The 16,151-nt window shown below is 47.0% G+C and overlaps 1 protein-coding gene across 1 annotated transcript in view; it reads right to left on the minus strand.

The window, feature by feature from the left end:
- cdk19 (cyclin dependent kinase 19) overlaps positions 1-16,151 on the minus strand; it is a 150,783-nt gene that overhangs the window by 60,832 nt on the left and 73,800 nt on the right. The window contains exon 6 of the mRNA XM_078400264.1: positions 10,242-10,373. Coding sequence (XP_078256390.1) covers positions 10,242-10,373 — 132 coding nt within the window. The remainder of the gene's footprint in view (positions 1-10,241; positions 10,374-16,151) is intronic.

Here is a 16,151-nt window from a genome sequence, read left to right on the forward strand (position 1 = left end):
CAAGGCATAATATGTACAACAGAAGGATGAGAGGAGAGACACAAGAAGCTGGAGTAACTCAGCGGGACATGCAGACGAAACGTCACCCATTCCTTCTCTCCAGAGATGCTGCCTGTCCCGCTGAGTTACTCCAGCTTTTTGTGGCTATCTTCAGTTTAAACCAGCATCTGCAGTTCCTTCCTACACAGAAGGATGAGGGGGGACCTCATTGAAACGTACCCAATAGTGAAAGGGCTGGATAGGGTGGATGTGGAGAGGATGTTTCCACTAGTGGGAGAGTCTAGGACCAGAGGGCACAGCCTCAGAATTAAAGGACGTTCCTTTAGGAAGGCGATGAGGAGGGATTTCTCGGGGTGGTGAATCTGTGGAATTCATTGCCACAGAAGGCTGTGGAGGCCAAGTCAATGGATATATTTATCATCATATCATATCATATATCTACAGCCGGAAACAGGCCTTTTCGGCCCTCCAAGTCCGTGCCGCCCAGTGATCCCCGTACATTAACACTATCCTACACCCACTAGGGACAATTTTTACATTTACCCAGCCAATTAACCTACATACATGTACGTCTTTGGAGTGTGGGAGGAAACCGAAGATCTCGGAGAAAACCCACGCAGGTCACGGGGAGAACGTACAAACTCCTTACAGTGCAGCACCCGTAGTCAGGATCGAACCTGTGTCTCCGGCGCTGCATTCGCTGTAAAGTAGCAACTCTACCGCTGCGCTACCGTGCCGCCAAGGAGGGGATAGACAGATTCTTGATTAGTACGGGTGTGAGGGGTTACGGGGAGAGGGCAGGAGAATGGGGTTAGGAGGGATAGATAGATCAGCCATGATAGACTGGCAGAGTAGACTTGATGGGCCGAATGGCCTAATTCTGCACCTACAATGCATGAACAGTTAATACAAAGAGAAAAATAGCCACACTCTGTACAGTTACAGAGGTGTAGGTTTGCAGTGATGTGTGGTCGGATGGAAGACTGAGCAATGTCATATGAAGGACAGGCTGTTGCCTGTGCTGCACGTCCCCCCTCTCCAAGCCGCTGATCGATCCAAAGGAACAGCAGGGCCGTTACAGTTTGGCACCAGCGCTGTCACAGGAGCTGCCAGAACCAGGTTGTGGACAATGACCAACTGCCTCAGGGACAACGACCAACTGCCTCAGGGACTCCGACTCCGGATTTTCTTGAGGTTTACTCCTGGAACCTTTTCCATGACTGGATATGGCCACAAGGCAGTGGAGGTTTTAGATCAGAGTTTTCCCTCTCCTAGATGGACTGCCTTCCCAGGCTGACGAGCCTCATCTGCCCCAGACTCATGGTGGCGTGAGCGTCTACCTTCCTGTGCAGGTCTATGACACCTGCCCACTGCCCACTGTCCACTGTCCACTGCCCACTGTCCACTGCCCACTGTCCACTGCCCACTGTTACAGAGAAAGTGCAGCTTAAAAAGATGGGAGAGCCACAATGTCAATTGAGAGATCTGGATTACTCTGTGACCATAACCTCTCCCACAACATCTTTGTCCATGACTGAATCTAGCCATGAAGAGATCTTATCGAAACGTATAAGATTATTAAGGGGTTGGACACGTTAGATGCAGGAAACATGTTCCCAATGTTGGGGGAGTCCAGAACCGGGGGCCACAGTTTAAGAATAAGGGGTAGGCCATTTAGAACTGAGATGAGGAAAAACTTTTTCAGTCAGAGAGTTGTGAATCTGTGGAATTCTCTGCCTCAGAAGGCAGTGGAGGCCAATTCTCTGAATGCATTCAAGAGAGAGCTAGATAGAGCTCTTAAGGATAGCGGAGTCAGGGGGTATGGGGAGAAGGCAGGAACGGGGTACTGATTGAGAATGATCAGCTATGAGCACATTGAATGGCGGTGCTGGCTCGAAGGGCCGAATGGCCTCCTCCTGCACCTATTGTCTATTGTCTATTATCTGCTGGCAAATATTATGGTAGTGTTTAAGAGGTTTTTGGATAGGCACAGGGTCATGCAGGGAATGGAAGGATGTGGATCATGTGCAGGCAGAGATTAATTTAATTTTGCATCATCTTTGGTATGGATGGCCATTCAGCCCATTAAGTATACTCCGCCATTCAATCGTGGCTGATCTATCTCTCCCTCCTAACCCCATTCTCCTGCCTTCTCCCCATAACCCCTGACACCTGCACTAATCAAGAATCTATTGTACTCTGCATTAAAAATGTCCATTGACTTGGCCTCCACAGCCTTCTTTGGCAAAGAATTTCACAGATTCACCACGCTCTGACAAAATAAATTCCTCCTCATCTCCTTCCTAAAAGAACGTCCTTTACTTCTGAGGCTATGACCTCTAGTCCCAGTCTCTCCCACTAATGGAAACATCCGCTCCACATCATAAAACTCCGTACAGACAGCACCCGTGGTCAGGATCGAACCTGGGTCTCTGGCACTGCGTTGCATCAACTGCGGCACGGTGCCATCCCAAGCTGCTTGGCTGATAATTCCACTTTTGGTGCGGGCTGAAGGGCCTGTTCTTGTGCTGTAGTGTTCTGTTCTGTTTCAGGAGCACAGGGAATGGGAAGCAGAGGAGTGTGGGAAACAAAGTTCCAGTGTTCGGTTTAGTTTAGGTTAGTTTAGAGAGACAGCGTGGAAACAGACCCTGCCTTTGGAAGGTGGGAGGGAACCAGAGCACCCGGAGAAAACCCACGCAGGGCACGGGGAGAACGTACAAACTCCCGACAGACGGCACCCGTAGTCGGGATGGAACCCGGGTCTCTGGTGCTGTGAGGCAGCAAATCTACCGCTGCGCCACCGTGCCAATGAATGAGAAACGAAGTGGGAAAGAGTCCCATTGGGAACCACAGGAGCGCAGGAACAGACTCTCTACAAGTTTATAGGAGACAGGAACCAAAATCCCTAGGAGTTTAGACAGATAATGGGGGGGGGGGAAATAACTCCAATGAATATAAAGGGAGCATGAAACAGACCCCTTGTGATTTTAAAAGCAGCGTGGTAAAAGAATCCTGGCAAGCGAAAGAAGCATTGTAAAAGAGGACACTAGTGAATTTAGAAGTAGCGAGGCAAACAGGATAGCAGTGAGCTTAAAAGGAGCATGAGGAACAGAGGAGCAGTCAAAATGTAGAAACAAGGAGCTACAGCACTTTAAACAAGTGTTTGATTCAAACAAAGAGCCAGAAAATTCAAGAAGTTCCTTCAGGATAAGTAAATCAGCGTGTAATGTGGCACTGACGCTATTGGAAGTGCAGGCTCTCTGTTCGCTGGGTCAGTTGAATAAACAGAGGCACGGCATTCCTCCTAGGTCCCATGGAATGCACAATCCATATCATGTGGGAGCTGCAGGATATGTCAGGGACAAGCAGAGGGCAGGATGTGTGGACAATGGGTGCTGCTTGTGCTCCGGCCTTTGCTAAAGTCACTGCCACGCACGCACGAAGCTCGGCTTCAGGAGGTGGTTACCAGCAGGCAGCGATGCAGTGGATGCAAAGGGGGCGTCACAGTGGCGCAGGGGAGCAGCGCAGTTGCGCAGCGGTAGAGTTACTGCCTCACAGCGCCAGGGACCCGGGTTCCATCCCTACCACGGGTGCTGTCTGTATGCAGTTTGTACCTTCTCCCCCTGACCGGCATGGCTTTTTCTCCGAGATTTTCAGTTTCATCCCACACTCCAAAGACGTACAAGTTTGTAGGTTAATTGGCTTGGTGTAATTGCAACAAAAAATAATTGTCCTGCGTGTGTCTAGGATAGCGTAAATTTGCGGGGATCACTGGTCGGCGCGGTGGGCCGAAGGGCCTGTTTCCACGCCGTATCTCTAAACTAAACTAAACTAAACAATTGTCCTTCCATTGGCACAGCTTCACAGACACTTTGCTAGTTCATTTTTAAGGTGGAACATTTACTCCCACACACCAAAGACGTACAGGTTTGTAGGTTAATTGGGTCGATGACCATAGCACTGAGGGTATTTATTCACAAAATGCTGCCTGACCTGCTGAGTTACTCCAGCATTTTGTGAATAAATACCTTCGATTTGTACCAGCATCTGCAGTTATTTTCTTATAGCACTGGGGGTAGCTCAGCAGATCAGAGAGAGTTGAAGAGAACAACAGTTAGAAGGAATTCTACAGCTATGATTACAGATGTGAATCCAAGATGATATGGTGCCTCCTTGGTAAAGGATTAACCTGTTACAATAGACAATAGACAATAGGTGCAGGAGTAGGCCATTCGGCCCTTTGGGCCAGCACCGCCATTCAATGTGATCATGGCTCTGAAGAAGGGTCTCGACACAAAACATCACCCATTCCTTCTCTCCGGAGATGCTGCCTGACCTGCTGAGTTACTCCAGCATTTTGTGAATAAATACCTTCGATTTGTACCAGCATCTGCAGTTATTTTCTCATACAATGTGATCATGGCTGATCATTCTCAATCAGTACCCCGTTCCTGCCTTCTCCCCATACCCCCTGACTCCGCTATCCTTAAGAGCTCTATCTAGCTCTCTCTTTAATGCATTCAGAGAATTGGCCTCCACTGCCTTCTGAGGCAGAGAATTCCACAGATTCACAACTCTCTGACTGAAAAGGTTTTTCCTCATCTCCGTTCTAAATGGCCTACCCCTTATTCTTAAACTGTGGCCCCTGGATCTGGGCTCCCCCAACATTGGGAACATGTTTCCTGCCTCTAACGTGTCCAACCCCTTAATAATCTTATACGTTTCGATAAGATCCCCTCAGTGCCACCCCTGAGTATGCTCGGGTCACGGCCAATAATGGAAAAACAAAATGTTGGCAGTGAACAGGCGAAGGTTTTCATAGAACACAGAACAATGCAGCACAGGAACAAGTCCCACTGCTGACAATGTCCATGACAACCATGATGCCAATCTCCTCTGCCTGCATGTAATCCATGTGCTGTACGTAATTCCTTGCATATCCACTTTCCTATCTAAAAGCCTCTTGAACGGCACGATTGTATCTGCCTCCACCGCCACCCCTGGCAGCGTCTTCCAGGCCCCCTGCGTGGAAAACCATGCCCCGCACATCTTGTTGTTGATGAGCAGCCACTCTGCCGCGGGACAGTGAACGGACTGCGGTCAAATCATCAGCATGGTGGTGGTGCAAGGCAGCATGGGAACGGGCCCTTCGGCCCACAATGTCTGTGCCAGACAGGATGCCAGGTTAAAAACTGATCTCATCTACCTGTATCCCTCCATTCCCCGCTTATTCATGTGCCCGTCCAAAAGCCTCAAACTCCAATATCCATCACCGCCCCTGGATATTGGAGTTCCAGGCCACCACCACTCTCTTTGTAAAACACTTGCCCGCCACATCCCCATTACACTTCCCCCTCACAATCTATAACTCTGCCCGCTAGTATTGGACATTTGCATTCTGGGAAAAGGTTCTGACTGTCTACCCTATCTATGCCTCTCATCATTTTATATACTTCTACCAAGTCTCCTCTCAACCTCTGACGTTCCGGAGAAAACATCCAAGTCTATTCAACATCTCCCTGTAGCTGAACCGCTCTAATCCAGGCGGCATTCCGGTAAACACAAAAAGCTGGAGTAACTCAGAATTGAGATAGACAATAGACAAAAGGTGCAGGAGCAGGCCATTCGGCCCTTCGGCCCTTCGAGCCAGCACCACCATTCAATGTGATCATGGCTGATCATTCTTAATCAGTACCCCGTTCCTGCCTTCTCCCCATACCCCCTGACTCCGCTATCCTTAAGAGCTCTATCCAGCTCTCTCTTGAATGCATTCAGAGAATTGGCCTCCACTGCCTTCTGAGGCAGAGAATTCCACAGATTCACAACTCTCTGACTGAAAAAGTTTTTCCTCATCTCAGTTCTAAATGGCCTACCCCTTATTCTTAAACTGTGGCCCCTTGTTCTGGACTCCCCCAACATTGGGAACATGTTTCCTGCCTCTAACGTGTCCAACCAGATTTATTCCTGGGATGGCAGGACTTTCATATGAAGAAAGACAGGATAGACTCGGCTTGTACTCTCTGGAATTTAGAAGATTGAGGGGGGATCTTATAGAAATTTACAAAATTCTTAAGAAGTTGGACAGGCTAGGTGCAGGAAGATTGTTCCCGATGTTGGGGAGGTCCAGAACAAGGGGTCACAGTTTAAGGATAAGGGGGAAGTCTTTTAGGACCGAGATGAGAAAGTTCTTTTTCACACAGAGAGTGGTGAATCTGTGGAATTCTCTGCCACAGAAGGTAGTTGAGGCCAGTTCATTGGCTATATTTAAGAGGGAGTTAGATGTGGCCCTTGTGGCTAAAGGGATCAGGGGGTATGGAGAGAAGGCAGGTACGGGATACTGAGTTGGACGATCAGCCATGATCATATTGAATGGCGTTGCAGGCTCGAAGGGCCGAATGGCCTACTCCTGCACCTATTTTCTATGTTTCTATGTTTCTAACCCCTTAATAATCTTATACGTTTCGATAAGATCCCCTCTCATCCTTCTAAATTCCAGTGTATACAAGCCTAGTCACTCCAGTCTTTCAACATATGACAGTCCCGCCATTCCGGGAATTAACCTAGTAAACCTACGCTGCACGCCCTCAATAGCAAGAATATCCTTCCTCAAATTTGGAGACCAAAACTGCACACAGTACTCCAGGTGCGGTCTCACTAGGGCCCTGTACAACTGCAGAAGGACCTCTTTGCTCCTATACTCAACTCCTCTTGTTATGAAGGCCAACATTCCATTGGCTTTCTTCCCTGCCTGTCTGACCCGCTGAGTTACTCCAGCTTTTGGTGCTTATCTTCAGTTTAAACCAGCATCTGCAGTTCCTTCCTACAGCATCCTGGTAAACCTCTTCTGCACCCTCTCTAAAAGCCTTTGGACAGAATCAAATGCACAAGTAGAGCTAGACACACTTACAGTGCAGGCGCGCAAATCCAACAAACATATTAAACATGGTTGGTGATCTGTAGCCACATATAGCTAAATGGAATTACAATGTGTTGGCAATTGCAAAGAATGGTTAAAAACAGGCAGAGATATACATATTGTCAGATACAAAGTGTTCAAGTAAGACAGCAAAGACAGAAGGGGCAGTGGCAGCAGAAACTGAGGAGAATATTGCAGTGTCAGAGAGATTTCTGGAAATTACAAAGGACAAAATCGGTGAAGGAAGGAACTGCAGATGCTGGTTTACACCGAAGATAGACACAAAAAGCTGGAGTAACTCAGCGGGACAGGCAGCACCTCTGGAGAGAAGGAATGGGTGATGTTTCGGGTCGAGACCCTTCTTCAAAGACGCTGCCTGTCCCGCTGAGTTACTCCAGCATTTTATGTCTAAGGACAGAATCTATATGTGTACAGATAACACAGCCAACCAGTAGGAAGGATGTGGAGGATTTGCAGGAAAATTACAGAGATTGCAAAAGCTGTAAGACTATTAATAATGAAGAACTTCAATGATCCAACTTGGAAGTAGGGGAGGTTGGCGTGGGGTACAAGAGTCTTCCCAGCTTTTATTCCGATTCAGATTCATCATTGTCATATATATCAGGGTGCTACAAAATTCCCCGTTCACTCGAAGCTCACAGAGTAAACAATATACATACAGTGATGACAGAGAGCGGTGCTGGACTACTATCTACCTCTTTGGTGACCTTGATCAAACTTTGCTGGCTTTATCTTGTACTAAACGTTATTCCCTTATCATGTATCTGTTCACTGCAACTGGCTCGATTGTAATCATGTATTGTCTTTCCGCTGACTGGAGAGCACACAAAAGCTTTGCATGGTACCTTGGTACAGTGACAATAAACTAAACTGAACTGAATTGAACTGTGTAGGAAAAACACTGCAGATGCTGGTTTAAATCGAAGGTAGACACAAAATGCTGGAGTAACTCAGTGGGTCAGGCAGCATCTTGGGAGAGAAGGAATGGGTGGCGTTTCGGGTCGAGACCCTCCTTCAGACAGATGTCAAGGGAGGGGGCGGGACAAAGATAGAATGTAGTCGCAGACAGGAAGACTGGTGGGAGAACTGGGAAGGGAGAGGGGATAGAGAGGGAAAGCAAGGGCTATCTGAAGTTAGAGAAGTCAATGTTCATACCACTGGGGTGCTGAAGTGAATTATAAAAGAAGAAACTGCAGAACATTTGGATAGCAGTAACAGGATCGTTCCGAGTCTGCATGGATTTACGAAGGGGAAATCATGCGTGACTAATCTTCTGGATGTAACTCGGAAAATGGACAAGGGAGAGTCAGTGGATGTGGTGTATCTCGACTTTCAGAAAGCATTTGATAAGGTCCCACATAGGCGATTAGTGGGCAAGATTAGAGCACATGGTATTAGGGGTAGGGTGCTGAAATGGATAGAAAATTGGTTGGCAGACAGGAAACAAAGAGTAGGGATTAACGGGTCCCTTTCAGAATGGCAGGCAGTGACTAGTGGGGTACCGCAAGGCTCGGTGCTGGGACCGCAGCTATTTACAATATACATTAATGACTTAGATGAAGGGATTAAAAGTAACTTTAGCAAATTTGCGGATGTACATAGTTCCTTGTAAGTGGCATCACAAGTACATCGGGTGATCAAAAAGGCTTACGGCACATTGGCCTTATCAGTCAGACTAGAGAAGTTGGAGGTGATGTTACAGTTGTTTAAGACATTGGTGAGACCATATTTAGAGTATTGTGTTCAGTTTTGCTCACCATGTTATAGGAGAGAGATTGTCAAGCTGGAAAGGGTTATTGCATCGAATGGAAGTCGCATTCGCAATCTCGTCGTACCCTTGTACAATGACAATAAAGATATCTTGCATTGTATTGTAAGGGTGCAGAGAGATTTACGAGGATGTTGCCAGCACTAGAGGGTGTGAGCTATAGGGAGAGGTTGAGCAGGCTGGGATGACGGATCTTACAAAGGTGTACAAAATCATGAGAGGAATAGATCAAATAAATGTAGATTCTTTTGCCCAGATTAGGGGAATCAAGAACCAGAGGACATAGGTTTAAGGTGAGGAGGGAAAGATTTAGACAATAGACAATAAGTGCAGGAGTAGGCCATTCGGCCCTTCGAGCCAGCACCGCCATTCAATGTGATCATGGCTGATCATTCTTAATCAGTACCCCGTTCCTGCCTTCTCCCCATACCCCCTGACTCCGCTATCCTTAAGAGCTCTATCCAGCTCTCTCTTGAATGCATTCAGAGAATTGGCCTCCACTGCCTTCTGAGGCAGAGAATTCCACAGATTCACAACTCTCTGACTGAAAAAGTTTTTCCTCATCTCCGTTCTAAATGGCCTACCCCTTATTCTTAAACTGTGGCCCCTGGTTCTGGACTCCCCCACCATTGGGAACATGTTTCCTGACTCTAACGTGTCCAACCCCTTAATAATCTTATACGTTTCGATAAGATCCCCTCATCCTTCTAAATTCCAGTGTATACAAGCCTAGTCGCTCCAGTCTTTCAACATACGACAGTCCTGCCATTCCGGGAATTAACCTGGTGAACCTACGCTGCACGCCCTCAATAGCAAGAATATCCTTCCTCAAATTTGGAGACCAAAACTGCACACAGTACTCCAGGTGCGGTCTCACTAGGGCCCTGTACAACTGCAGAAGGACCTCTTTGCTCCTATACTCAACTCCTCTTGTTATGAAGGCCAACATTCCATTGGCTTTCTTCACTGCCTGCTGTACCTGCATGCTTCCTTTCAGTGACTGATGCACTAGGACACCCAGATCTCGTTGTATGTCCCCTTTTCGTAACTTGACACCATTCAGATAATACTCTGCCTTCCTATTATTACCAGCAAAGAAATGGAAATCTGAGGGGTAACTTTTTTACACAAAGGGTGATAGGTATATGGAACAAGCTACCGGAGGAGGTAGTTAAGGCAGGTACTATCATAGCATTTAAGAGACATTTGGACAGGTACATGATGGGATGGGTTTAAAGGGTTATGGGTCAAGTGCAGGTAAGGTGGGACTAGTGTAGATGGGGCATGCTGGTCAGCGTGGGCAAGGTGGGCTGAAGGGCTTGTTTCCATGCCGTATCACTCTATGACTGTTACCAAACCAAACAACAGGTATGGAACAAGAAAATAGAATACTTGGAGAAATTCATTCATGTGATCAATGATGCAGATAGACTCAATAGGCCATACTGTCTACACATGCTCTTACCTATGTTCTCAGCATTAGGTCTAGCATTCATGGAATGGTGTTGTGTGTAGAAAGACAATGTGATAACATACCGATTGCTTTTGTGTAGTGCCTGGCTCCCAGCAGTAACTCCGGCGCACGGTACCAAAACGTTACCACCACTGGATCCAAATCAGCCAAAGGTTTCAGTGGAGAATTAAAGAGCCTGGCAAATCCCATGTCAGCTAGAAATTAAAAATACACAATTGATAAGGTTATTGAACTAGAACTAATCTTAATTCCATAAGTTTTTCATCAATCTTTTATAGTTTGAATGTGCAGATCTCTTTATACAAATTATCATCAATGCATTGTAACATATCAACATGGTGTAAAAAGTAAAGGAACATAATCGTTTTAACACCTTAGTTTTGACATGAAAGCAGTGATCACCCATTGGACTCATACTTTTCACATCCTTGCGCTACAATGGAATGCAGATATTACAAATATCTGTGGGGTGGGAGATGCTTTACATCCTCGTCGTTCACCCTGGGTAATTCTACGCAACTGGCAACATTTGCAGCAAGGCCTCAACTACGGTACTCTGAAGCACCAATTGCCACTTTTGATTGTTGTAGTTGACGTACGAAAGAAGAAAGAAAGAAAGACAAATATCTGTATTTATCTTTATGTGGATAGTACAAATGGAATGTTGATATATGTCCTTACTTTTGCTTTCTGTAAAAGACTAGCTTTGGTTAACTTACCCATTTAACTCCCAAACAAAGGAAGGAATAGCACGTGCTATTATTTACAACATGAATGCAAATTAATATTTCCCAATAATTGGTAGAATTATTAACTGATCAAAGTGATCACATTGTGTAGGTCTGGGGAAGGGTCTTGACCCGAAACGTCGCCCATTCCATCTCTCCTGAGATGCTGCCTCACCTGCTGAGTTACTACAGCATTTTGTGAATAAATACCTTTGATTTGTACCAGCATCTGCTGGTACAAATCGAAGGTATCACAAAGTGCTGGAGTAACTCAGCAGGTCAGGCAGCATCTAGGAGAGAGGGAATGGGTGACATTTTGGGTCGAGACCCTTCTTCAGACAGATTTCAGTCACATTACTCACACAAGATCTACCTGATCATTCATGTTCCTATCATGAGAGCAGAATTAGGCCATTCGGCCCATCAAGTCTACTCCGCCATTCAATCATGGCTGATCTATCTCTCCCTCTCTACAGGGCCCCAGTGAGACCGCACCTGGAGTACTGTGTGCAGTTTTGGTCTCCAAATTTGAGGAAGGATATTCTTGCTATTGAGGGCGTGCAGCGTGGGTTTACTAGGTTAATTCCCGGAATGGCGGGACTATCATATGTTGAAAGACTGGAGCGACTAGGCTTGTATACACTGGAATTTAGAAGGATGAGAGGAGATCTTATCGAAACGTATAAGATTATTAAGGGGTTGGACACGTTAGAGGCAGGAAACATGTTCCCAATGTTGGGGGAGTCCAGAACAAAGGGGCACAGTTTAAGAATAAGGGGTAGGCCATTTAGAACTGAGATGAGGAAAAACTTTTTCAGTCAGAGAGTTGTGAATCTGTGGAATTCTCTGCCTCAGAAGGCAGTGGAGGCCAATTCTCTGAATGCATTCAAGAGAGAGCTGGATAGAGCTCTTAAGGATAGCGGAGTCAGGGGGTATGGGGAGAAGGCAGGAACGGGGTACTGATTGAGAATGATCAGCCATGATCACATTGAATGGCGGTTCTGGCTCGAAGGGCCGAATGGCCTCCTCCTGCACCTATTGTCTATTGTCTATTGTCAACACCATTCTCCTGGCTTCTCCCCATAACTCCTGACACCCGTACTAATCAAGAATCTGTCAATCTCCGTCTTTTAAATACCCAATGTCTTGGCCTACACAGTCGTCTGTAGCAATGAATTCCACAAATTCACCACTCAGTATCTGACTAAAGAAATTCCTCTTCATCTCCTTTTATTCTGAGGTCTCTATAAGATCACCCCTCATCCTCCTGCACTCCAAGGAATAGAGTCCCAGCCTACGGGGCGGCACGGTAGCGCAGCGGTAGAGTTGCTGCTTTACAGCGAATGCAGCGCCGGAGACTCAGGTTCGATCCTGACTACGGGTGCTGCACTGTAAGGAGTTTGTACGTTCTCCCCGTGACCTGCGTGGGTTTTCTCCGAGATCTTCGGTTTCCTCCCACACTCCAAAGACGTACAGGTATGTAGGTTAATTGGCTGGGTAAATGTAAAAATTGTCCCTAGTGGGTGTAGGATAGTGTTAATGTACGGGGATCACTGGGCGGCACGGACTTGGAGGGCCGAAAAGGCCTGTTTCCGGCTGTATATATATGATATGATATGATATGATATGATATGATATTCAACCTCTGCCTTTAGCTCAGACGCTCGAGTCCTGGCAAGATCCTCGTAAATCTTCTTTGTACTCTTTCCGGCTTTCCTATCATATGGTGCACAGAAATGAACACAAAGCTCTAAATGCGGCCTCATCAACGTCTTATACAACTCAATACTCAATACTCTGACTGATGAAGGCCAATGTGCCAAAAGCCTTTTTGACCACCTTGGCTACCTGAGACTCCATCTTCAAGGAACCATGCCTCAGACCACCTGGCCAATCGATCCAGATCCTGCTGCAATTTTTCACAACCATCTTCACTACCTGCAAAACCATCCACTTTTGCATCATTAGCAAACTCACTAATCTTGGCCTGTATGTCCTCATCCAAATCATTGATGTAGATGACAAACAGTAACGGGCCCAGCACCGAGCCCTGAGGCACACCACTAGTCACAGGCCTCCAGTCTGAGAAGCAACCTTCCCCTCTGCTTCCTTCCATGGAGGCAATTTGCTATCCATTCAGCTATCTCTCCTTGGATCCCATGCGATCTAACCTTCCAGAGCAGCCTACCATGCGGAACCTTGTCAGACTGATAGAGAAAGGCCAGAACAAAAGAGGGCCAGCAACAGATCACCTCAGGAGGGGTGGAGTCCATAATGGCCCATTGTTGGCTGGTGAAGATGGACAGTGTCATTTCATGTCACGTGTGCCGAGGTACAGTGAAAAGCTTTTGTTGCGTGCTATCCAGTCAGCGGAAAGACAATACATGATTACAATCGAGCCATTTACAGTGTGTAGATACATGATAAGGGAGTAACGTTTCATTATCAAGGAAGCTGTGCTAAAGACAAGGATTCAAGGATGAGAATATACAGACATTGGCGGTAGTCGTTCTCTACTACGGTGCATTCCGGGCCAGGGGCTGGGGTTTATATCAATCCCTCGGCGTGGTTCATCGGCAGCATTTGGATTTTAAATTTAGAGATACAGCGCGGAAACAGGCCCTTCGGCCCACCGGGTCCGCACCGCCCAGCGATCCCCGCACATTAATACTATCCTACACACACTAGGGACAATTTTTTACATTTTGCCCAGCCAATTAACCTACATACCTGTATGTCTTTGGAGTGTTGGAGGAAACCGAAGATCTAGGGGATAACCCACGCAGGTCACGGGGAGAACGTACAAACTCCGTACAGACAGCGCCCATAGTCAGGATCGAACCTGAGTCTCCGGCGCTGCATTCGCTGTAAGGCAGCAACTCTACCACTGTGCCACCGTGCCGTCCTGCAGCGTAGCACCTCCTTTTTGCTGAAGTTACCTGTGGCTTTCCTCGGTAAATCAAAGGAATGATCCACCTGGAACTTATTCAATTTTGTTCAAAACAGTACTGTCACATCAGGCCGGCACGGTGGCGCATTGGTAGAGTTGTTGCCTCACAGCGCCAGAGGCCCGCGTTCGATCCTGACTACTGGTGCTGTCTCGACAGAGTTTGTACGTTCTCCCCGTGACCGAGTGGGTTTTCTCCAGGTGCTCTAGTTTCCTCCCACACTCCAAAGATGCAAGGGTTTGTAGATTAATTGGCTTCGGTGAAATTTTAAATAGTCCCTTGTGTGTAGGATAGTGTTAGTGTACGATGTGATCTCTGGTCAACATGGACTTGGTGGGCCGAAGGGCCTGTTTCAACACTGTATCTCTAAAGTTTAAAGTAAAGTCTAAAGTGATCAAAGGAAACCAGGAAACATGTCAGAGGCCCAACTCTTTCCTGCTAACTCTATTTTTTATTGAAGAGGAAATGGAAAATTGACAAGATATGATCTCACGTAAAATACCAATGATACAATAATTTTAAAAACATGTTGATAGAAAATGCAAGGGTAATGGATGATGTATTTATAGTGACCAAACGAAAAATGGTGGCATTAAGTGAATAATGGTGGCATTACATGGGTTTGCATCTGATACTAAGAATACACCGATCAGCCAAAACATTATGACCTGATGAGCCAAAACATTATGCCCACCTGCCTAATATGCTGTTGGTCCTCCGTGTGCAGCCCCATACGCAGCAGGGTGCGATGCACTGTGTATTGTGACACATTCCTCCCGTGACCACCATTAAAATTCTCTGTGACTTGTGCCACAGTCGACCTTCTGTCGGTTCGGACCAGACGGGATAGCCTTCGTTGCCCTCGCACATCGATGAGCCTTGGGCGCCCAACACCCTGTCTGTCGCTGGTTTGTGGTTTGTCCTTCCTCGGACCACTGTCAGTAGGTACTCACCACTGCTGACCGGGAGCACCCCACAAGCCTTGCCGTTTCAGAGATGCTCTGACCCAGTCGTCTGGCCATAACAATTTGGCCCTTGTCAAAGTCGCTCGGGTCTTTACTCCTGCCCATTTCTCCAGCATCCAACACATCAAGAACTGACTGTTCACTTGCTGCCTAATATATCCCACCCCTTGCCATTGTAACAAGAAAATCAATGTTATTAACTTTGCCAGTCAGTGGTCATAATGTTTTGGCTGATCGGTGAAGCTCATGTTCATTAACATCAATCATCAGGTGCCTGATTCAATTTAATGATTGATGATTTTTACTTGGAAATATGGCCACTGTCTCAGGACTCCGCATAGCAAAACAGGGCAGCACAGTACCACAATGTTTCCCATGTCAAATTCCATCAGGAATTGTGCAAGTCCCATTTTAGCACTTTGTTTCTGTCTGTTTATTACCTAAGCACAGTTTTGGCAATATTGCATCATTAATGAAAGGACCTAAATGGGAGTTAGCTTTAAACGCGATCTGTTTGCAGGCCATAAACCGGGTCTTCCAGTTTCTGGGTAGGTTTAAGCAGAACACAAAGTGCCGGAGGAACTCAGTGGGTCAGGCAGTATCTGTGGAGGGGATGGACACATGACTTTTTGGGTCAGGACACCTCTTCTTTCCTCAACTCTTGTCCAGAGAGGCTGCTTGACCCGCTGAGTTCCTTCAGCACTTTGCACTTTGCTCCAAGGTTTCAGCATCTGCAGTTCCTTGTGATTCCACTCTGAGTACATTTGCATGGTTTCACTTTGGTTTGTTTGTAATTTACATCACCTCAACTGGCTATCTCGAGGAAAGGGATCAGAGAAAATCCAGGCATTTCTAGTGCTGCTTATTGAAAAGCGTGGATTGTCACCTTGTTAGGTGGAGAAGCTTGTGTGGTCCTGAGATCCTGAGAGCGATGCCGTCTGGAGCTACGCTCCTGGTAGGGTCACCCATGGCGGTAAGGTCGAGGGGGAGGTCCCTGACAAAGAGCAATCCAACCAAGACCTCAATGGTGGAACAGGCGGAGGGAGGATGACGGCTGACTTTAGTGGAGCGTCACAACGGCTGGGAAGGCGGATGGATGAAGGCTGCAGCAGAAAATGGTCCCCGGTCGTCTTGGACTCCATGCCACTGGATCCTGACCCAGATCTGTCAAGGACCGTGTGGTGGCTGTCTGTGCACCAGTCTCCCCACGTTAAACAAAGTCACACACAGGCGTCCGACCCGGTGGAGAGGACAGTCACACTCGCTTCCAGTGACCGCGGTCATTCGAAGCGAGTATGACTGTCCTCTCCACAGGGTCGGACGCCTGTGCG

This window comes from Rhinoraja longicauda, chromosome 5, assembly GCF_053455715.1.
Source record: "Rhinoraja longicauda isolate Sanriku21f chromosome 5, sRhiLon1.1, whole genome shotgun sequence".
Classification (NCBI taxonomy): Eukaryota; Metazoa; Chordata; class Chondrichthyes; order Rajiformes; family Arhynchobatidae; genus Rhinoraja; species Rhinoraja longicauda.